This window comes from Heterodontus francisci, chromosome 40 (assembly GCF_036365525.1).
Source record: "Heterodontus francisci isolate sHetFra1 chromosome 40, sHetFra1.hap1, whole genome shotgun sequence".
Taxonomy (NCBI): domain Eukaryota; kingdom Metazoa; phylum Chordata; class Chondrichthyes; order Heterodontiformes; family Heterodontidae; genus Heterodontus; species Heterodontus francisci.
The window spans coordinates 6654672-6678805 of NC_090410.1; the positions used below are offsets into that span (position 1 = coordinate 6654672).

The 24134-nt window shown below is 45.6% G+C and overlaps 1 protein-coding gene across 1 annotated transcript; it reads right to left on the bottom strand.

The window, feature by feature from the left end:
- Nucleotides 1-1080: 1080 nt before the first annotated feature.
- On the bottom strand, nucleotides 1081-1503 carry LOC137353149 (uncharacterized). Its single transcript, XM_068019196.1, has one exon. The coding sequence runs from the start codon at nucleotides 1501-1503 to the stop codon at nucleotides 1081-1083; it is 423 nt and encodes a 140-aa protein (XP_067875297.1).
- Between the last annotated feature and the right edge of the window lie 22631 nt (nucleotides 1504-24134).

Sequence of the window (24134 nt, forward strand, 5' to 3'; positions counted from 1 at the left end):
ATTATGGAATATAAATGGTGAGTTCTAAAACTGGGGTCTGTGGACTCTCAGAGTCCAAAAGAGAATCTGCACATTTCTAAGCTAAGTTCTGTAATTTGCTAGTTTGCTATTTCTCTAGCTGTAAAGTAATAACAATATTTGCCACAATGACTTTTCCCTTAGGTTCCTGATACTGTTTTTTTGGGAATTGATGCAGGAAGCCAAAGGTAATGTGTCACTATTCACAGAGGATGTACCTGGTGTGTAGAACTCCATCCCACACTGACAATATTAATCTATCTAGCTAGCCATCTGCCACCCTATCTTCATAGGTCCCACCCCCAGTTTTGTTTCCCTCCCCCGCCCCCCCCCCCCCCCCCCACCCACTACTTTGATACCGCACCCAAGTGATGTCTATTCACAAAGAAAAACAGAAAGTGCTGGAAACACTCAGCAGGTCTGGCAGCATCTGTGGAGAGAGCAACAGAGTTAACTTTTCAGATCTGTGACCTTTCATCAGAACTGGGCAAAGTTAGAGATGTGATAGGTTTTGAGCAAGTGAAAGGCGGGAAGGTGGGAAAAAGAACAAAAAGGGAAGGTCTGGAGTAGGGTGGAGAGCAGGAGAGATTAAACGAGGACAAAATGTTCATGGTGCAAAGCCAAAGGGAGGGGTAATGGGACAAGTAAAGAAAGCTTTGTCTAGAGGAGGTGTGAATGGCAGGAACCTGAATAGCTGAATAGCTGCCTTCCGAACGCAAAGTAAAGGAAGTTAGAGAGAAACAAGAGAGAAAAAAAACAAACCAGCAAAGAAACGCAAAACAAAATGGGGGCAGAGGTTATGATCTAAAATTGTTGAACTCAATGGTGGGTCCAGAAGGTTGTATAGTGCCCAGTTGAAAGATGAGGTGCGGTTCCTTGGGCCATTCATATGGGATCCTAGATAGTGAATAGTGACTGGCTATTCAACCATCTGGGGGGGTGGGTAGGGAAGATTAATACCCAATGCCTACACAAGAGGAGCCTCGATAGCATTTGGGAGACAGAGCCAAGGCTGATTCCCACCCCACCACCAGGTTCATGGTGGACTAACCTACCAACACTTCATATCAAGACTCCACGTGAATGAGTGCCAGTGGACAGGTGAGCCAGCAGAGGACGTCCAGTGCCGGTGGACAGGTGAGCCAGCAGGGAACGTCCAGTGCCACTGGACAGGTGAGCCAGCAGGGGACGTCCAGTGCCAGTGGACAGGTGAGCCAGCAGGGGACGTCCAGTGCCAGTGGACAGGTGAGCCAGCAGGGGACGTCCAGTGCCGGTGGACAGGTGAGCCAGCAGGGAACGTCCAGTGCCACTGGACAGGTGAGCCAGCAGGGAACGTCCAGTGCCACTGGACAGGTGAGCCAGCAGGGGACGTCCAGTGCCAGTGGACAGGTGAGCCAGCAGGGGACGTCCAGTGCCAGTGGACAGGTGAGCCAGCAGGGAACGTCCAGTGCCAGTTTGAACCTTATCCCAGCGAAGAGTCAACATCTCCAGGCAAGGAAGGGGAAAAATTTTTTTTTTTAATTATCCCTTCCTAAAAGAGACAGAAATCCCTCTAATGTAATTACTTCTGGCTCTATTTGTCCTGGTAAACAGTCCAAGTCAGCGGGACAGAGAAGCAAGCTGGTGACACCCACGTGCTACTTAATTACATTGCCACAAGACTGAAAATAACAGGCCTTTTCTTAATTATAATACACAGGGATTAAAGCGAATTTGCTATTACAATTAATTTACTTCTGCACATCTTCATTAGGAAAATGGACTGTAGTTCTCTCCCAAATGCTCTTAATTGAAATCCCCGAGTATTGGAATACAGGGGGGATTACATTCCTGATCCATACATACACACAATTACTACAAGGGGGACCAAATGGGAGCTGCCAGACAGGGGCTGTAGTCTTGAGGTATTAAACGCTGATAGAAATTGATTTTCAGCTCTAATCCTCTGACAATCTTCACAGCGATAGAGATCCACATGCAGCAGAGGACAAGCGGCAAGCTATACAGTTTATTCCTGGTTCGGTGCCGAGTGCATGAGGTGGGGTGATTAAAAAATGAAAGACAAATTAAAACGCAAAACGAAACATTGTTAGAATGTACAGCACAGAAACAGGCCATTTGATCCCACTAGTCTATGCTTCACATCAGCCTCCTCTCACCCTTTTTCATCTCAGCACATCCTTTGATTCCTCTCCCCCTCATGCGTTCTTTTAATTTATCTGTGCTATTTGCCTCAACTACTCCATGTGTTCGCGAGTTCCACATTCTCAGCACTCTCATTAAGTAAAGAAGTTTCTCCCGAATTCCCTACTGGATTTATTAGTGGTTATCCTATGCTTATAAGGTGATCTCATTGAAACATACAAAATTCTTACAGGGCTCAACAGGGTAGATGCAGGAAGGATGTTTCCCCTAGCTGGGGGTCTAAAACCAGGAGACACAGTCTCAGAATAAGGGGCAGGTCATTTAGGGCTGAGATGAGGAGGAATATCTTCACTCAGAGGGTGGTGAGTCTTTGGAATTCTCTACCACAGAGGGCTGTAGAGGCTCAGTTATTGAGTATGTTAAAGACTGAGATCTTCTAGATATTAGTGATATCAGGGAGACAGTGCAGAAGATCAGCCATGATCTATTTGAATGGTGGAGCAGGCTTAAGGGGCCGAATGACCTACTCCTACTCCTATTTCCTTTTTCCTAATATATGACCTTAAGATTGGGACGGAATTATATCAGCTTATCTTCATTCAATTATTCCCTACCCTCTCACTCTATTTCACTTTAGCAGGTATGGTGGTATAGTGGTTATGTTACTGGGTGTAGGAATTTGGAAAATAAAGATTCAAATCCCGTCATGTATTTCGAGAATTTGAATTCAGTTTTAACAAACTGTTACGACCAGGTGAGAAAGAGGTCTCGGGTTCCCTGGTCTTACTGTAACAGGATTTAATTTAAAACACACCGTGTTTTTAGATCCCGCTCGGTGAATCCTTGTTCACCTCTTTCCAATTATAAGGCAAAGAAACCAGCAAAATCAGGCTTTCTTAGGTTTAAAGAAGAAAAGTTGAAATTTATTAAATGTAAACTCTAATTCGGTTGACGCCTACGGATACACGACGCGCCCATGCTAGTAGGCATACGCGATACACATATGCAAATAGAGACAGAAAAGAGCAGAAGAAAAATAAAGTGGAAAGGTTTGAGGTAATATCTGAAGAGTGTTGTTACGGTTCTTTGAGCTCACTGTAGAGTCCTTGATTGTAGGGAGATCTTGCTTTTCGTTCGCTGAGGAGACTTTTCTCTTTTGGGGTTCATGTGTCTTCAGTGGTATCAGAGGCTTGTGAGAAAGAGATGGGAGCAGACAGGAGAGAGACCTTCTCAGTCCAGGAGCCAACAGCTTTCTGCCCAAACTGTTTGTACAAAATTCAAAAAACTCAGGTTGCCCAGCAGGTTAGTCATGTGACTAGCTGGTTTGACCATGTCTGTTTGTGTACTCGCCCATCTTAGCAGTCAACCGGGAATGCGAGCTCCCCCACCTTCAATGTCTGGTGATCAAAAATCCATTGTGGGTTGAATGTCAAGGAATGGCTGCTTTGTCCTTCCAAACACTGTCTGTTAATATGCAAATGTCATTTCCAGTTATGGCTGATCTGTTTAACAAGTCCTCCCCTCACTCCAGTAACACTTTAAAATCAATGTTCGTGACAAAATAAATGTGCCTCATTCTTGGCAGGTGGGGGCCTAGCATGACAAAACACTAGAAACAAAAAAATTGGTATCAGTAAAAGTGACCACAGAAGTCCGAGTGTTTCAGGCCTGTGTCCTCAGTACCTTGCTGTACGGCAGCGAGGCCTGGACAACGTATGTCAGCCAAGAGCGACGTCTCAATTCATTCCATCTTCACTGCCTCCGGAGAATCCTTGGCATCAGGTGGCAGGACCGTATCTCCAACATAGAAGTCCTCGAGGCAGTCAACATCCCCAGCATATACACCCTACTGAGCCAGCGGCGCTTGAGATGGCTCGGCCATGTGAGCTTCATGGAAGATGGCAGGATCCCCAAGGACACATTGTACAGCGAGCTCGTCACTGGTACCTGACCTACCGACCGTCCATGTCTCTGCTTTAAAGACGTCTGCAAACGTGACGTGAAGTCCTGTGATATTGATCACAAGTCGCCAAGGTCAAAGCCGACCTGTTTCTGCAGGAGTGTGGAATCCCGCACCGCAGCACCTAGTCAATGGTTGCGATGGTGGTCCCACGGGCCATCGATCTGGTCAGGGGGCGATGATTCCCGTTCCTCCGGCCTGGGTATTCTGCCGGGAGGCAACTTCACCATCTCCGAAGTTAAGGAGGTGGTGGGCGGTCGCCTCCTCGTAGCAGATGTAATGTACAACAACGCTCCACTCCGGTTGATCAACGTGTAAGCCCTGGTTCAATGCAGCGAGCGGCTGACCGTCTTCCAGCAGCTCCCACTGCTGCTGGCGACGTCCAGGCTGGTCATTCCAGGCGGTGACTTCAACTGCATCATCGATGCAGCTGTACGATCTGGCAGAGAGGACAGCAAACTGGACGCTACGTCCAGATTCCTAAGGAAACAGTAAAAGATGCCAAGCTGCACGACGTCTTCAGCAAACCTGCAGATGAAACACAGCGTAGATACACATGGTCAAGATCGGACGGGTCTGCCCGTTCCAGGATTGACTTCCTGTTTGTGTCCCGTGCTGTCACGGTCAGATCCACCGACGTCAAGCCGGTGTTCTTCTCCGACCACTGCCTCTTACTGACTGACTGTCACTTACAGGATGACCAGCGGGTTGGCAGGGGGACGTGGAAGCTCAATGCTACACTGCTAACCCCAGAGAACATTGAGGAACTCAAAAGAGATTACAAAGAATGGAAAACCGTGAAACCTCTCTTTGAGTCTCCAGTTCACTGGTGGGAGGTGATCAAGGAGAACATCAAGAGGTTCTTTATCTTCAAAGGGGTTCAGAGGGCGAGAGAGAGACGGAGGGAAATGTCCCGACTCCAGAAAAGTATGCAAAATCTGCTCTGGCTGCAGTCGTTGGGGGTTGAGGTCAAGGAGGATCTCCAAGAGATGAAGAGCCAGCAGGCCTCGCTCTTTGCCACAGAGGCCTCCAAGATCATCTTCCAGTCCAGAGTCCGCTCCATCGAGCAGGATGAGACGTGCTCGCGTTACTTCTTCCAAAAGGTACACAGAGAGCTGTTATCAGCAGCCTGAAGGAAAAGGATGGCTCGGTAACGTCTTCGCAGTCCGACATACTAAGGATCAGCAAATCCTTTTATGCTGGGCTGTATGACGCGAAGCCCACAGACAGCAGAGCCTCCCAGTCCTTCCTGTCATCTATCACAGAGGTCTTAGATGACAGCAGGAGGGAGAGACTGGACAAACCGCTAACTCTGGACGAGCTGACAAAGACCGTCAGGTCCTTCGAGATGAGTAAAACTCATGGAAGCAATGGCTTACCGGTTGAGTTGTACTCGGCCCTGTGGGACTAGGTGGGCCCAGACCTGCTGGAAGTATACGAGAGTATGCTCCTGGCCGGCAGCATGTCAGAATCCATGAGGAAAGGCTTCATCACCCTCATCTACAAGCAGAAGGGGGAGAGGGCAGAAATCAGAAATTGGTGGCCCATCTCACTGCTTAATGTTGACTAAAAGATTCTGTTCAAAGTCATCGCCAGTCGGGTCAAGTCTGCTCTGGAGTTGGTGATCCACCCTGACCAGACCTGTACTGTACCCGGCAGGAAGATCTCCGATAGTCTCACGCTACTCAGGGATACGATCGCCTATGTATGGGACAGGAGGGTGGACACCTGCCTCATCAGCTTGGACCAGGAGAAGGCTTTTGACAGGCTATCGCACACCTACATGATGAACGTGCTTTCCAAAATGGGGTTTGGGGAGGGAATCTGCAATTGGATCCAACGGCTCTACACAAACATCAGTAGCACAGTCTCAATCAATGGGTAGGAATCAGAAAGGTTCCAGATCCAATCTGGAGTCAGACAGGGCTGTCCTCTCTCCCCGGTCTTGTTTGTTTGCTGTATCGAACCCTTTGCTGAGTCTATCAGGAAGGATGCGAGCATAAGAGGGGTGACAATCCCAGGCAGTGGAGGCACTCAGGTTAAAACCTCCCTGTACATGGATGACGTTGCTGGAAGGGTTGTGAGGCAACTCACAAAGTATATTTTTGGGGAATAAATAAAAAGCCAACGTGGCTTACTCCTGCGTAAGTAGTGGTTCCGATGGTAGCTTTATCTCCCCTCTGAGTCAGAAGGTTGTGAGTTCAAATCCCACTCCGCTCCAGAAACCTGAGCACAAAATCTGAGCTGACACTCCCAGTGCAGCGCTGAAGGAGTGCCACGCTGTCTTCGCGATGGGATGTTAAATCAAGGACCCTTTGCCCTTTCAGATGGATGTAAAAAATCCTATTTTGAAGAAGAGCATGGGACTTCTCCCCAGCGTTCCAGCCAGTATGCATCTCTCAAGCAACGTCGCTGAAAAGAGATTATCCAGTCATTATCACATTGCTGTTTGTGGGAGCTTGCTGTGCGCAAATTAGCTGCTGCGTTTCCTATTACAACAGTGACTACACTTCAGGAAACAAGTACTTAATTGGATTGTCTACAAAGCATTTTAGGGCATCCTGCGTTTGTGAAAGGCGCTATATAAATGCAGGTTCTTTCTTATCTCGGTGTGGAGGTAGGAAGCACTTGAAGCTTCCACTGACTGTAAGAATTAAAGCGCTCGACAATCACTCAACACCTCTGTGTTATGTTGTAACATTTTCACCAAGTTTATTTTTCGAATGTTTTTACAATTAATTCCAAGAAAATCATCACAGAAGCTCGGAGGATGAACAGGCACGTGCTTCCATGATAAATGCCCTTTGAAAAATATGTGGGCTTACTGCTAAACCAAAACATCTTAGAGGTAATGGGACGAATTATTTTATTCTTTAAGGTAAAGCTAAAACAAATCGTTAAACTGACAAAAAAAATGACAAGTAAATCCCCAACATGTTTACGCTTTAAAAATTCTACTAATGCCTGTGGTATGTAGCTCATTTAGAGACTGCTTCTTCATGGCACATACATGAAGCTAAATAAATATATGGGAGCATTATTATATCACATAGAAATCAATGTTATTTCTCGGTAATCAACTGCAGATTAAATTCCCAGTAATCTACCGGTCACGTCAGAGTGTTAACCCTTTACTGGACGTATTATGTACAAGTTGCAGTCCTCACCTACTGTGTGTCATGGTACCTGATAGTGCTGAAGATATAGTAGAGAAGATGCAAAGATTTTTTTAAATTCATATGTGGGAGTTGCTGGCTAAGCCAGCATTTATTGCCCATCCCTCATTGCCCTTGAACTGAGTGGCTTGCTTGGCCATTTCAGAGGGCATTTTAAGAGTCACCCACATTTCTGTGGGTCTGGAATCACATGTAGGCCAGACCGGGTAATGATGGCAGATTTCCTGGACATTAGTGAGCCAGATGGTTTTTTAAACAACAATGGTCTAATGGTCATCATTAGATGAGCTTTTAATTCCAGATTTATTAATTGAATTCAAATTTCACCATCTGCTGTGGTGGGATTCGAACCCATATCCCCAGGGAATTAGCCTGGGCTCTGGATTACTAGTCCAGTGATATTACCACTATGCCACTGCTTCCCCTTGCCATCATTCGCCCTGTCAATCCCACACCATATAATAGAATAGGCTGACACTCCAGTGTAGTACTGAGGGAGTGCTGCACTGTCAGAGGTGCTGTCTGTCAGTTAAAACGAGGGCCCCATCTGCTCTCTCAGGTGGATGTAAAAGATCCCACAGCACTATTCCAAAGAAGAGGAGAGGCGTTTTCCCAGTGTCCTGGCCAATGTTGATCTCTCAAGCAACCTAAAAACAGATGGTCTGGACATTCATTTCATTCCTGTTTGTGGGAGCTTACTTTGTGCAAAGTGGCAGCCAATGAAGTGCTTTGAGATGGCCTGGCACCAAGAAAGGTGCTATATAAACGTAAGTTCTTTTTTCCCAAAAATATCTTTTATTCATAAAATTCGTAAATGTACATTCCATAACCATTCAGATTTGATATAACAGAAAGTGCAACACAGATCAGATTTTTTTCAATACAGTACATGAGATGCCTCACTACACTTGTCGTTACAGGTTATGTTTACAATGTACATTTACATTTCATGTCAAACATTCTCTGGTACATACAGTCTGAGGGGTTTTACACAGTTTCCAGCCCCTCGGTATACTACAGCGGAGGGCCTTAAGAGAATGTCTTGAAGGGAAGACCAAATATTAGGGGTAACAAGCTCAAAGGATAATTTAACACAGATTTGAAAAGGTATCTCTTCACACGAAGGGTGACCAAAACTTTGATCCATTTACTGGGTAGGTGAAAACCTTTTATTCATTGAAGTTTGGGGAAGGGTGAGAAATGTACCTTTCTTTTGGGTAAATGAACTGGGCTGGAGCATCTGATTCGCCTGCATTTATCTCGTGATTTCGCCAAGTTCATTCTTTTCACAATTACAGGAGGAGATTTCAGGCCGGCGACCCAGAAATTCCTGACGACAATGACGTCAGTCGCAGAGAAGGCCTGGTAAGGTTACCTGAGCTGTCGTGTCATTGTAGTGACAGCTCCTCCCCAGCAATTAGCCAACATCAACACAGGGAAGTTGGGTTTGAGATCGGCATCAGGTGGAATTCCCAAACCTCACAAGTACAGGTTTGAACACTCTACCCTCCAATTAGCACCCCTCCCCCAACTCAGCCGTTCCCCCTCCCCCCCCCCCCCCCCCACCACCACCACAATCTCCCATCACCCCTCTCAGCACAGGAGGGCCCATTGTAAACTTGAGACCACTGAGTGAAACAAAGGATAAGACTGTCGGGAAAGGATTATAGATTGGATGTTGGATGTTTTCTCTTTGCCCAGAGTGTAGAAAGCCTCTGGAATTGTTGGCTGATGTTGGGTGCTGACTCTCTGCAATGCCTGGGCCGGTTTCTGACTGGGCAGAGATGGTAAGTGTAGTTAAAGTTGGCAGGGGCAGCTTGAGAAAGTGGTTAAAAAGGCACACGGGATCCTAGGCTTTATAAATCGAGGTACAGAGTACAAAAGCAAGGAAGTTATGGTGAACCTTTATAAACTACTGGTTCAGCATCAATTGGAGTATTGAACCCAGTTCTGGCACCACACTTTAGGAAGGATGTGAAGGCTTTAGAGAGGATGCAGAAAAGATTTACAAGAATGGTTCCTGGGATGAGACATTTCAGTTACGTGGATAGATTAGAGAAGCTGGGGCTGTTCTCCTTAGAGAAGGTTGAGAGAAGATTTGATCGAGCTGTTCAAAATCATGAGGGATCTGGAGAGAGTAGAGAGAGAGAAACTGTTCCCATTGGCGGAATGGTGGAGAACCAGAGGACATCGATCTAAGGCGATCGGGACAAGCATCAACGGCAACATAAAGAAAAACTTTTTGATGCAGCAACTAGGATTAGGGTCTGGAATGCACTGCCCGAGAGTGGGGGGGGGGGGGGGGGGAGGCAGATTCAATGGTGGTTTTCAAAAGGGGATTGTAAAATTATCTGAAGAGAAAAGATTTTCTGGGCTACAAGGAAAAGGCAGGGGGAGTGGGACCAGCTGAGTCTCCCTTGCAGAGAGCTAGCACAGACTCGACAGGATGAATGGCCTCCTTCTGTGCTGTAACAATTCTATGATTCTATAACTCTCAGTCCACGTGATCTCCTGGACCAGTCTTGATGGCCTGAGAGGCATTTTCCAGAATTTTTATTTTCTTACTGGCTCTAGGTTTTTCTCTCTGTGTTTTTTCTGCCTGTCCCTGATTGGGGGTGGGAGGGGTGATGTGGGGGGGAGGAGGGGTGTGTGGTGAAGAGGAGGGGGGAGGGGGCAGAGGTAGAGGGAAGGAGTGTTTAGCCATCGTGTTGTGGGCAGGCTTGATGGACAAACTGGTCTTCTCCTGTCCAGCAGTTTCACACATTCATTAAAGCTGTAATCAAGGCCTCTTGAACCCTGGTGAAGAAAAAGCTCCTTAAAACAGCAACTTGTATTTGTATAGCCCCCTATAATGTAGTAACACATCCCAAGACACTTTGCAGGACATTATCAGGCAAAGTTTGACACCGAGCCACATATAAGGCAATATTTGGGCAGCTGACCAAAAGCTTGATCAAAAAGGTAGGTTTTAAGGAGCATCCTAAAGGAGGAGAGAGAGGGATAAAGAGGCGGAGAGGGTTTAGGGAGGGAATTCCAGAGCCTGGGGCCCAGGTAGCTGAAGACACGGCCGCCAATGGTGGAGCGATTAAAATCAGGGATGCTCAAAAGGCCAGAATTGGAGGAGTGCTGAGATCTCGGAGGGTTGTGGGGCTGGAGGAGATTACAGAGGAATTTGAAAACAAGGATGAGGATTTTTATATCGAGATGTCGCTTAACTGGGAGTCAGTGTAGATCAGCGAGCTCAGGGATGATGAGTGAAGAGGACTTGGTGCAAGTTAGGACATGGGCAGCAGAGTTTTGGATGACCTCAAGTTTACGGAGGGTAGAATGTGGGAGACCAGCCAGGAGTGTGCTGGAATAATCAAGTCTAGAGGTAACAAAGGCATGAATGAGGGTTTCAACAGCAGATGAGCTGAGGCAGAGGTGGAGTCAGGAGAACAACAGAACATTGGCAGGTCAAACCACAACCGAGAAGGACAACAGTGCATGGGGACACCATCACCTCCAAGGACACTTCCAAGTCCCACACACCTTCCTGACAGATATATATCGTCCGTTCCTTCAATATTGCTGGATCATAATTTTGGAGCTCCCTAGCTAACAGCACTGCTAGTATAGCTTCAACACATAGACTGCAGCAGCTCAAGAAGAAGGCCAACCACCACCTTCTCAGGGGACAACTAGCGATGTCTTGCCCATGTCCCAAGAATTAACTAGAGAAACCATTAGGTCTTCATATAGATTTGAATGAGATGCCACCAGGAGTGAGGGGCCTAGTAACTCAATGCGGTTTGATGCTGGACTCCCAGGGACAATGGCCCAAGGATACAGGCTTGGCTTGCAAATCCTCCAGGAGTGTCCAGGAATTACAGACTAATCTCCAGGGACACTACTGCAAGAATAACCCAGGCACCAAACAAAATCGTGCTTCTAATGCAGTTTCTTGGAAAAGTTTAGTCACTAGCTATAAAAATATCTGACATGGAAGACAGGTCCTTTGACTGACATCAAAAACATCATCCAATCGGATAACAAGGAGTCTATTCGCTTTCCGACTGGCTGTGGGAAAGCAGGGCGCTGCCAGAATGGACATGTTGGATGACCAATAGTGGGAGTGTGTGATGTGATGACACCTACAGAATGCATCCAACCAATTCAGGGAACCCATGCTTTGACTGACGATGGAAATTGCTTGGTCTTATAAAGAGCAAGGCTTTGCCAGATGCTTGACAGATGTTGAATGGAGCATTCCAACTCTCTACTGGCAGAAGGAGAGAGAGTGAGAGAGAGAGAGAGTGAGAGAGAGAGAGAGTGAGAGAGAGAGAGAGAGAGAGAGTGAGAGACAGAGAGAAAGAGAGAGAGAGAAATAGGGGGAAAACTGCCAGGTCTAATCAGGGATAGACACCAACATGTTGCACCACGGACATTTGACAAAATGATTTACACAGCCACGCTCTCTCTCCCTCTCCCCCCGGCCCCCCCCCCCCCCCCACTGTCTCTCTCCGACCATTGCTGAGAGTTGGAACAGTGTTACTGAATTTCAGACAGCTTCGGGGTTTTCCGGTGGGCTTTTAAAAAAAATCGGAACCCGCCGGAAAACCCCGAGTCTGTCTGAAGTTCAGAAACCGCTGTTCCCGCTCCCAGCACCTGTCAGCTGTGAAACTGACATTTGTGACTTTTTTTACAAGCCGGTCTGAAGAAGCCACTGGGATATTTCTCGTCCTTGAAATTATCAGTCACGGACCCCAAAATCTTTTACCACAGACACTGGTGTCCGTGTATGGACATGTTGCCGACCCCTGGGTCTAATATTATGGCAAGGCCCTTTTACATTAACCCTACAGTCAAGGTCCAGTGTCAGTGAAGTCAAACTCACATTCCCACTTCACTTATTCGAAGTGTTTTTCTCCTGAAGTCGACTAAACTGAAAAGTGGTCCTTGGTGTCATGACAAAGAAAGTCTTGCATTTATATAGTGCCTTTCACGTCTTCAGGACATCCCAAAGTGCTGTACAGCCAATGAAGTGTGGTCACTGTTGTAATGGGGGACATACAGCCAATTTGGATACAGCAAGCTACCACAGATAATCACTGAGATAATCACTGGATGATTTGTTTCAGTGATGTTGCTTGAGTGATTAATATTGACGAGGACACTGGGAAGAACTGCCCTACTCAATGTCGGCACAGACTCGGTGGGCCAAAGGGCCTGTTTCAGTGCTGTATCTCGAAATAAATGAAAATTTTCAAAATAGTACCATGGGATCTTTCACATCCACATGAGAGGGCAAGAGCTTAATGTCATACCCGTAAGTTACCACCTCTCTCTCAGTACTGCTATGGAGGGTCACCCTTGATTTTTGTGTTGCAGCTTCTGCTGTGGGACTTAAACCCACAATCTTCTGACTCTGAGGCAAGAGTGTTACCCCTGTGTCACAGTGATATCAAATTGCTCTTCCTCAGGCAGCAATCTCTTACATTGGGGTACAGCTCCAATGAAGCAGATATTGGGGTGCAGTGCCAGTGATGTAGATATTGGGGTGAAGTGCCCGTGATGTAGATATTGGGGTGAAGTGCCAGTGAAGTCGATATTGGGGTACAATGCCAGTGATGTAGTTATTGGGGTGCAGTGCCAATGATGTAGATATTGGAGTGCAGTGCCAGTGATGTAGATATTGGGGTACAGTGCCAGTGGTGTAGATATTGGGGTGCAGTGTCAGTGATGTAGATATTGGGGTGCAGTGTCAGTGCTGTAGATATTGGGGTGAAATGCCAGGGATGTAGATATTGGGGTGAAATGCCAGGGATGTAGATATTGGGGTACAGTGTCAGTGATGTAGATATTGGGGTGCAGTGTCAGTGATGTAGATATTGGGGTGAAATGCCAGGGATGTAGATATTGGGGTGCAGTGCCAGTGATGTAGATATTGGGGTGAAGTGCCAGTGCTGTAGATATTGGGGTGAAGTGCCAGTGATGTAGATATTGGGGTGCAGTGCCAGTGATGTGGATATTGGAGTGAAATGCCAGTGATGTAGATATTGGGGTGAAGTGCCAGTGATGTAGATATTGGGGTACAGTGCCAGTGATGTGGATATTGGAGTGAAATGCCAGTGATGTAGATATTGGAGTGAAATGCCAGTGATGTAGATATTGGGGTGAAGTGCCAGGGATGTAGATATTGGGGTGCAGTGTCAGTGATGTAGATATTGGGGTGCAGTGCCAGTGCTGTAGATATTGGGGTGAAGTGCCAGTGATGTGGATATTGGAGTGAAATGCCAGTGATGTAGATATTGGGGTGAAGTGCCAGTGATGTAGATATTGGGGTACAGTGCCAGTGATGTGGATATTGGAGTGAAATGCCAGTGATGTAGATATTGGGGTACAGTGTCAGTGATGTAGATATTGGGGTGCAGTGTCAGTGATGTAGATATTGGGGTGCAGTGCCAGTGATGTAGATATTGGGGTGAAATGCCAGGGATGTAGATATTGGGGTGCAGTGCCAGTGATGTAGATATTGGGGTGAAATGCCAGTGATGTAGATATTGGGGTGCAGTGCCAGTGATGTAGATATTGGGGTGAAATGCCAGTGATGTAGATATTGGAATACAGTGCCAGTGGTGTAGATATTGGGGTGTAGTGCCAGTGATGTAGATATTGGGGTGTAGTGCCAGTGATGTAGATATTGGGTTCAGTTCCAATAATGCAAATATATATCTCATGTTCTTGGCCAGGAGGAAGTCTATTCCCAAGTGGCTTAAAGGGGGAAAACTTTACAATCTTGTAGAAGCGCAGGGCTATGGGGAAGGAGCAGAGGGTGTGCGACTAATTGGTAAACTCTTACAGACGGCTGGCACAGGCACGATGGGCCGAATGGCCTCTTTCAGCACTTTAGAATTTTGTGATTCTGTCTGGCTAATAGCCAAGTTTCTCTGAATTCCTAATTTTTCTGCAGCTCATACTTGTAAATATGATCTACTCCTGCTCCTATTTCTCATATTCTTATGTTCTGATGTTGGGTGCTGTGCCAATGATATAGTGATATTGGGATACAGTTCCAAGGATGCTGAGACAGCAGTGGTGAGAGGGGAACGCAGGAATAGGAGAAGGCCATTCAGCCGCTTGAGACTGTTCCGCCATTCAATGTAATCATAGGAACATAGGAGTACAGGCATAAGAAAGAGTGGAGTGATGAGGGAAGGGGAGAGGAAAGCCTCGGGGAAGAGAGAGAGAGAGGGAGGGCAGAGAAGAGACGGGCGGGGTGCAGAGGGCAGAGGAGAAAGAAGGGCTAAAAGACAACCGGGGAGCAACAGAGGGTTTAGAGAGAAGCTAAAATAGAGAAGAGGAGAGCCTGGGATAAGAAAAAGAGAAAAGGTGACAGAGCAGATGATGAGGTAGATAGAGAAAAGGATGAAAAATATTAACATTGAGAGGATAGAAGAGAAATTAAATAGCGAGATGTGTTCTCGGTTTATGAAATCTGAGCTCACATCAAAGAATTGCAAACTAAGTTAATTGACCCTTTATCCAACACAGCCCTATAGTTAAACCACATTCCTATTAAGACAAGAACAACCTGTATTTCTATTCAAGCTGTGATTGCTTTACCCTTGTCACTGTTGAATGACGTAGGATTCTACAACAGGACGGAGTAACTGAGTGGGTCTTCTCAATTGCAGAAGGAGTGTTCTCCAGCTTACAGCAGAGAGGAAGAATAAGATCACAGGGATTGGTGCCAATTTTATTCTGTAACTTCAAGTCACCTCACAAGGGTTGCACACTCGGACAGTTCTGTGAGTCTGCGGGGAGCATCGCAGCAAAAACTTGTTAATAAGCAGCTTGCATGTACGTAGTGCCTTATGGGTTTGTTAGGGGAGCTAGAGAGAAACTATTTTCTCAGGTGGCAGAGTCCAGAACAAGGGGGAAATAACCTTAAAATTAGAGCTAGTCTGTTCAGGGGTGATTTCAGGAAGCACTTCTTCACATGAAGGGTGTTGGAAATCTGGAACTTTCTCCAGCTGGTAAAGCTGGGGTCAACGGAAAATTTCAAAACTGAGATAGGTAGATTTTTTTGTTTGTTAAAGGTCATGGAACCAAGGCAGGTGGATGGAGTTAAGAGACAGATCAGCCATATTTTAATTGAGTGTGGAACAGGCTTGAGGGGCTGAATGGCCTCCTCCTGTTCCTGTGTTGCTGGTCAAACAACAACTTGCATTTATATAGTGCCTTTCACATAGCAAAACATCTGCAGGAGCGTTATCAAACAAAATTTGACACCGAGCCACATATAGAACATAGAACATAGAACAGTACAGCACAGTACAGGCCCTTCGGCCCACGATGTTGTGCCGAACCTTTAACCTACTCTAAGATCAAACTACCTACATACCCTACATTCTACTATCATCCATGTACCTATCCAAGAATCGCTTAAATGTCCCTAATGTATCTGCCTCTACTACCACCGCTGGCAGTGCATTCCACGCACCCACCACTCTCTGTGTAAAGAACCTACCTCTGACATCTCCCCGAAACCTTCCTCCAATCACCTTGAAATTATGCCCCCTGGTGATAGCCCTTTCGCCCTGGGAAAAAGTCTCTGGCTATCCACTCTATCTATGCCTCTCATCATCTTGTACCCCTCTATCAAGTCACCTCTCATCCTTCTTCGCTCCAATGAGAAAAGCCCTAGCTCCCGCAACCTTTCTTCATAAGACATGCCCTCCAGTCCAGGCAGCATCCTGGTAAATCTCCTCTGCACCCTTTCTAAAGCTTCCACATCCTTCCTATAATGAGGCGACCAGAGCTATGAGGATAGGTGACCAAAAGTGTGGTCAAAGATGTAGGTTTAAAAAGTGTCACAGAATCACAGAATTGTTACAGTGCAGAAGGAGGCCATTCGGCCCATCGTGTCTACACTGGCTCTCTGAAAGAGCAATTCCCTCAGTTCCATTCCCCTGCCTTCTCCTCGTAACCCTGTGCATTCTTCCTCTTCATATAACTGTCTAATTCCCTTTTGAATGCTTCAATTGAACCTGCCTCCACCACGTTCTCAGGCAGCGCATTCCAGACCTTAACCGCTCGCTGCGTGGAAAAGTTTTTCCTCGTGTCACTTTTGCTTCTCTTACCAAATACTTTAAATCTGTGCCCCCTCGTTCTCGATCCTTTCACGAGTGGGAACGGTTTCTCTCTATCTACTCTGTCCAGACCCCTCATGATTTTGAAGTAGGAGAGGAGAGAGAGGTTTGGGGAGGGACTTCCAGAGCTTATGACCCAGGCGGCTAAAGGTACGGCCGCCAATTACCTCAAATTACTCCTGAAACGCAGGGACTGTTGCTTTGAAGATAATAATGGCAGCCATTCTGGAATGCTAGCCTGAAAGGGCGATGGAGGCAAATTGGATTGACCTACCTCCGTCAAAGTGTCCTAATCTAATGAATGCCAGGGCTGGTATCACAGCAAACCCTTTCATTGGGTCAGTCAGATATTTAACACACGTAGAAACTCATCACCCCCACCAATCCACCCTATCCAGAAACCTTTGTGTTTACCTGGTATGGAGTGCACACACTCTCCTTATAAAATTCTCATCCTCGTTTGTTTTCAATTCACACATGGGATGTGAGTGTTAACTGGTAAATGTGGATCCAGTTGTCAGAGGTGAATGCTTGAGCTGGAACCAGTTGGAATTAAGTGGAGCCAGTTGATATCGCTGATTTGACTGGAACAAGTTAACATACTGAAAGCAAACTGGTTGTAAATTTAAGTGAGGCCGCACCAAGCGAAGCAAGCTAGTATGAATTAAGTCAATAAAAGCAAAATACTGCGGATGCTGGAAATCTGAAACAAAAACAAGAAATGCTGGAATCACTCAGCAGGTCTGGCAGCATCTGTGGAAAGAGAAGCAGAGTTAACGTTTCGGGTCAGCGACCCTTCTTTGGAACTAAGTCAATTAAGTGAAACCAGTAACCGCATTGACTTGCCCCTGTAGAGGAACCTTTCTTGTTCTGAATAGGGCGCTTATCAGGAATTTTTTTACACCTAATTGGCAACGGTCAAATTGATTATCAATTAATTTGCAACATTCCAAGTATATTATTCTGAGGGCTGGAAACACCCCTTGTCAAAATCCCTTTGAGGTGCATGTTCATTGTCACATTTTTTTTATTGTTTCGGCAAAAATAAAGTTACATGAATGAAGTAAAAATTTCAATGTAGGTTCTCACTGAGATTTACACAAGAACTCTTTGTTACAAAAAGTCATGAAATTATGGCGTACAGTTTCAAACTGTTCAAATGAACAGAGGTCTAATTCAGAGCCTTGTCATTTGGGAAGTATGCAATGTAAGAACTGTCACTATCACCAATGTCCAGTTTTACACAGTTGGTCACAGCTTCTCCAGCAGGCACTGCTTGTACGTTTGGAGAGATGCCCGTGCAGACCGTCAGGTGTGAAATGCAGCCTCTTTCCGGATCCTGGAATGGGGCAGCGTCTTGGATCAACAGCTGTTTAATAATCATTAGACAGTGGCCTCGAAATGTCAAGTTGCTTTGCAGCTGACCAATTTGCTGATTGGCAAATAAAACAGGAGAACTATTTCTTTGCAGAGTTTCGGATCTGTATTGTGGTGGACAAAAAAAACCCATCCCATCCTTGTGTCATATCATCCCTATCAATGGTAAAACCTTTTCTAGATAAAGCTGCAACTTCTTGGAGACTGAATGTGCACGAATCACCTCTGCCTAAAAAGTCTATCTCTCCGAAAGTTTCAAGGGCATTTTTGCTTCCTTCCTTGGGTTTAACATTGCACTGCAAAATCTCCTAATTAATGGGGAGTTGTAAACTCAACTGTCAAGAGTGGCAAATTTTGCATGAGAAGGCACTTGTGCAAAACTTGCGAGATAATTCCTTTATACCTTTTTAGATGCTGCTTGACTCAACAATTCCATGTATCAAAGGGAAAAGATGAATGGGTCCACAAGGCGCCCCACATGGACATAATTTTGGGAAGATATGTCAATAAGTGCACATTAAATGTCATGGCACCATCGTCATATAGAATTTACACCCTGCCGACAAATGGATACATCAAAGCTTCACACTTGTGCACCTCATCAGGGGAAACTGAGTTTTGTAACAAGAGGAAAGAAACCTGCACAAGGACTACCCAGTGATTAAAGTAAATATCTGGAAGTATCCCACTTAAACATGACAAACTGTAGAACAATAGCCACATGTACCATTCGGAGCGCCTTCCAGTATCTCCTTTCAGTTAACGGTCTTAGGCGAGCTTGCAAAAAAAACTTGGTGCCTTAATGGATTGCAGACATTCCTCCAGCACAGCTAAAGTTCGGGGAGATTCAATGTAGAATTCACTGTCTGACGGCGAGGTGAACCACAATTCAGTTAGCTGTCTGACAACGCCCAGCAGAAGGCAGTGCATGAAGACTGGGGGAAATCCCCAAGATAGCGGAAAATGTGGTAAGTTCACAAAGGCACTAGGTCCCTTCACACCCCGAACTGTCCTCCCCTCTTCCAGTGCCCTTGACCTGTCGTGCAGCATTTCATCACCTGTTCTCGTACTCATACACACCTATTGTGTATTTGACAACCTGGTCTACTAACTCAAATAAAAGCAAAATACTGCAGATGCTGGAAATCTGAAATAAAAACAGAAAGTGCTGGAAATACTCAGCAGGTCAGGCAGCATCTGTGGAGAGAGAAGCAGAGTTAACGTTTCGGGTCTGTGACCTTTCATCTACTAATTCCCAGGATGGTAACATAAACCACATCCATGATGTGGTTAAATCTGTGTTACAAGTGCTTCCATTTTTTTGTAAAATTTTGAAGATTTGTAGTTTAAAACTGAAAAGGAGTCCATGGATTTTTTTGTTTGCAAGGGTCACTGAGAGGTCTGGACTGTAAATAGTTCTGATGAGGGGTCACAGGCCTGAAACATTAACTCTGTTTCTCTCTCCACAGATGCTGCCAGACCTGCTGAGCATTTCCATCACTTTCTATTCTGTTAATGGAAGGCTCCTGTCTTCAAATAATTGCCCAGCGGGGGTTGTTTTTGACTTGGGGAAAAATCTTTGTAGAGAAGTGACAGGTCAAGATTTATAGAGTTCATGAGGCTTATCTCTTGTGAAATTGTTTATGATTTTGCTTTGGACTGTAAGTTGGGATATGAACAATGGATTGAAAGGACAGCTGGAGAAGACTTGCCAGGAGAGCCACGCCCGGCTCAGTGTATTCCAGCTGTTTGAAAAAGCCTGCCAGTTTTCCATTTCTTGAGAAGTTGAGAAGTGTAAAAAACTGACTGAAACCCCTGTTACTGCATTTTCCCTGGAAAGCCTACCCAAACTGATCTTCAACGTCGCATCTCAAGAACTGTTCTAGGAAGATTCCAGTGACAGCCATCTATACATATTTGGGACGCCAAGCCAAAAAGAACTTCTGACATTTTTTCATATCTTCTCTTTTTTCCTTCAAGAATTAACAACTATTCAGGCAACATAGTCTTTTCTTTCTTTTGTAATAAGGGCTCGAAAATTTCTATTTTATTTTAGTTAATTGGCAAATATCACAAAAACAGGTTATCTGGTGATTTATCACATGGCTGTTTGTGGGATCTTGATGTGCGCAAATTGGCTGCTGCGTTTCCTACACTACAACAGCGACTACAACCTCAAAAATAATCCATTGGCTGTAAAACGCTTTGGGCTGTGCTGAGGTTGTGAAAGACACAACGTAAATGTGAATCTTTTTTTCAGCATTGGGACTGGTTGCTGGACAACCCGGTATTTTGGTGCTCCCAACTTTATTCGGACACCATCTCAACGTTCACCGAAATCGCGGGAATGCAGTCTTCTCAACAATGACGAGAGGCTGTTTTCCACAGGCTGGGTAACCTACAATTCGGTGGGGGGTGGGGGTGGGGGGGGGGTGGTCACAGTCTCAGGCTAAGGGGTCGGCCATTTATAGAATGAGGCGGAGAAACTTCTTCACTCAAAGGGTTGGGAAACTTTAGAATTTTCTACCCCCAGAGGGTTGTGGATGCTCAATTGATGAGTATATTCAAGACTGGGATCAATAGATATTTGGCCAGTGAGGGAATCAAGGGATGTGGGAATACAGTGGGAAGGTCAGTTGATGTAGAACATCAACCATGATCGTATTGAATGACGGACCAGGATCGAGGGACCGAATGGCCTCCATCAGCTCCTATTTCTTATGTAATTGTACATTTATATGGTGTCTTTAACATAGCAAAGCTTCCCAAGGCACTTCTTAGGGAGTGTAATAAGAACAATTTGACACTGAGCCAAATAAGGAGATATTAGGACAGGAAGCTTAGACAAACAGGTAGGTGTTAAGGAGTGTCTTAAAGGTGGCAAGGAGGTGAGGAAATTCCAGAGCTTAGGACCTAGACAGTGGAAGGCTACTCTGTCTATGAAACTGCTAAATTGAAATTGACATTATGCAGCCAGAACAAAAATGTAGCCTCCTGTCATGGTTTTATTTAAATTACTTTATGGTTCATTCCTTTTCAAGCAAACAATGGTTTCAAATGAGCAGGACTCGGAACCACCTTGGAAGAACAACGGTTTATTTAAATCATGGCGAAGCGCGTCCGATACGGGGATTTACACGTCGCAGGGCATGTCACAGTTAGGCGGGCAAGGGCAGCAGCAACAACAAAATTGCATTTATCTAGCGCCTTTAATGTAGTAAAGCGTCCCAAGGCGCTTCACAGGAGCGTTAGCAAGCAAAAACGTTTGACAGCAGCCTGCTTGTGCACAGCAAGATCCCGGCAAACAACGACCGTGTGACTTGACCACATAACGCGTCGACTTTCGGATGGAGATGTGAAACCCAAGGTCATGTCTCCTAGCTCAGGTGGATTTAAAAGATCCCATGGTTGCTATTTTGAAGAGGGGAGGGAGGGGAAGAGTTCACCCCAGTGTCCTGGGCCAATATTTATCCCTCAATCAACACCTAAAAACTCATGATCTGGTCACTATCTCAATGCCGGTTGTGGGAGCTTGCTGTGCGCCAATTGGCTGTTGCACTTCTTACATTACAACAGTGTCTACACTTCAAATAGTTTTTCATTGGCTGTAAAGCAATTTGGCATGTCCTGAGGTCAGGAACGTTGCAGAAATTTCCGTTCTCTCGGTAATTAACATCTTGAAACTGAATTTTAATCTGAGATTGCTAGTTTTCTTTTGCTAGCCAAGGGTATAAAAGGGATATGGAGCTAAGGATGGAGTTAAGATACAGACCAGCCATGATTTCACTGAATGGCGGAACAGGTTCAAGGGGCTGAATAGCCTTCTCCTATTTCTAAACAGGGGGAGGGGGCCAGAGCGGAAGATTGTAGAATTAAATAGCACCTCCATCGAATGGATCTTGAATCTTTCTCTAACTTTCATCATAGCCTGAGCCAGGACAAGAGATGCAAGGAGTTCATCAGGAATGTAGGCCAGAAGCCTGCTTGGATTAGTGTTAATATTTCTGGTCTCCTTACATCCAGATTAGTAGCAATTATTTTTTTTCAGGAGGTCATTAGCATCATGTGAGCAACTCCCCTGAGCTTGGCGAGAGGGCCTCGGCACCTGTCCCTTGCTACCCTGGCTCCTTTTTATGTAACAGAACGCTGGAATCAGCCGAGGGCTCAAGCCCTTTGTTCTTTGTTCCCTGATGCTGGGGCCTTGGTGCCAAACAGCCCTGCAATCGGGAGCACATGAGCGAAGTCACATGGGCGCTAGATCTGGGGAAGGGGGATTGCAAGCCAGTGGATTTAGTGGTATTAGCGGGGCCATGTGTCCATGACAAGGCCTGAGCACTCAGTCTTTCATCAGCTTGTTGCAAGTTCTATTGCTTTGGCAAAGAGATTTACTTGGAACAAGCGCATGGCTTATATACAGTAATTGATGAGAAATATGTCACATGTGCCAACAATACAGCACTCTTGCCAACTACATTCAGTTGTTTAATTAGAAAATTCAGGCCGAACACTCTCTCTCTCTCTCTCCCTCTTTCTCTCTCAAATGTACTTCCAATCAGGGCAGCTATTTAATTTAATTTTTAATCTTTTGGGAGGCAAATTGGAGAATTGCAATAATAACTGAGAAACTATACAGCAGGGAATCCTGAGGGTTTTCACAAGGTGTTGGGAACTGGCAGGGGGGTGGGGGAGGAGGCTCCAGGACAGAAGAGAGGAGAGGGAAGAGCTAGAGAGAAGGGGGGAAAGATAAGAACAGAGAGAAAGAGTAGAAAGGCAAAGGTGAGAGAAGAACAGAAGAGAGAAAGTAAAAGAAAGGCAGGTTCGAGGTACAATCTGAGAGATGGCAAATGGAGTTTAATGCGGAAAAGTGTGAGGTGATTCACTTTGGAAGGAGTAACAGGAATGCAGAGTACTGGGCTAATGGGAAGATTCTTGGTAGTGTAGATGAGCAGAGAGATCTTGGTGTCCAGGTACATAAATCCCTGAAAGTTGCCACCCAGGTTAATAGGGCTGTTAAGAAGGCATATGGTGTGTTAGCTTTTATTAGTAGGGGGATCGAGTTTCGGAGCCACGAGGTCATGCTGCAGCTGTACAAAACTCTGGTGAGACCGCACCTGGAGTATTGCGTGCAGTTCTGGTCACCGCATTATAGGAAGGATGTGGAAGCTTTGGAAAGGGTGCAGAGGAGATTTACTAGGATGTTGCCTGGTATGGAGGGAAGGTCTTACGAGGAAAGGCTGAGGGACTTGAGGTTGTTTTCGTTGGAGAGAAGGAGGAGGAGAGGTGACTTAATAGAGACATATAAGATAATCAGAGGGTTAGATAGGGTGGATAGTGAGAGTCTTTTTCCTCGGATGGTGATGGCAAACACGAGGGGACATAGCTTTAAGTTGAGGGGTGATAGATATAGGACAGATGTGAGAGGTAGTTTCTTTACTCAGAGAGTAGTAGGGGCGTGGAACGCCCTGCCTGCAACAGTAGTAGACTCGCCAACTTTAAGGGCATTTAAGTGGTCATTGGATAGACATATGGATGAAAATGGAATAGTGTAGGTCAGATGGTTTCACAGGTCGGCGCAACATCGAGGGCCGAAGGGCCTGTACTGCGCTGTAATGTTCTAATTCTAAAAAAAAAATTCTAATCTTAGAATCAAACAGCATAGAATAAGGCCATTCAGCCCATCGTCCCTCTACCGGCTCTTTGAAAGAGCTGTCCAATTAATACCACTTGCCCGCTCTTTCTCCATAGCCCTGTATCGTTTTTCCTTCAACTATTTATCCAATTCCCCTTTTATAAAGTTATTATTGAATCTGCTTCCACCGCCCTTTCAGGAGCCTGTTCCAGATCACAACAACTCACTGCCTAAAATGAACGGCACCTCATCGCACTCTTTGGTTCTTTTGCCAACCAGCTTTGATCTGTGTCCCTCTGGTTACCGACCCTCCTGCCAGAGGAGACAGTTTCTCTTCATTTACTCTATCAAAACGCTTCACGATTTTGAACACCTCTATCACATCTCCTCCAAATGGGCCAGACTGTATCACATGACCCACCCTACTTACAGAATTAGTTCTCAAACCAATTACTGCAAAGCCTATGGTTAAAGCTGCTGTCCTTTGCAGCCTAAGGTCAGATCCTGGTAGTTGACATTTAACTAAAAACAAAAAGAGAGATATTGTGCAAGTTCTTCACGGCTATGGGCGCAACCGAAATGGCTCAGAGTTAGTAAAGATCAGATGCAACTGAGCCGTGGAGATGAGAAAGTTTGAACCACTTTCTCTGTTGTGTTTGTTGATCTGAACCAGGTTGACAACAGAGGCTGTATAA

Coding starts and splice junctions, on each gene's coding strand:
- LOC137353149 (XM_068019196.1), bottom strand. CDS start 1,503: ATGTTGACTCTTCGCTGGGATAAGGTTCAAACTGGCACTGGACGTTCC.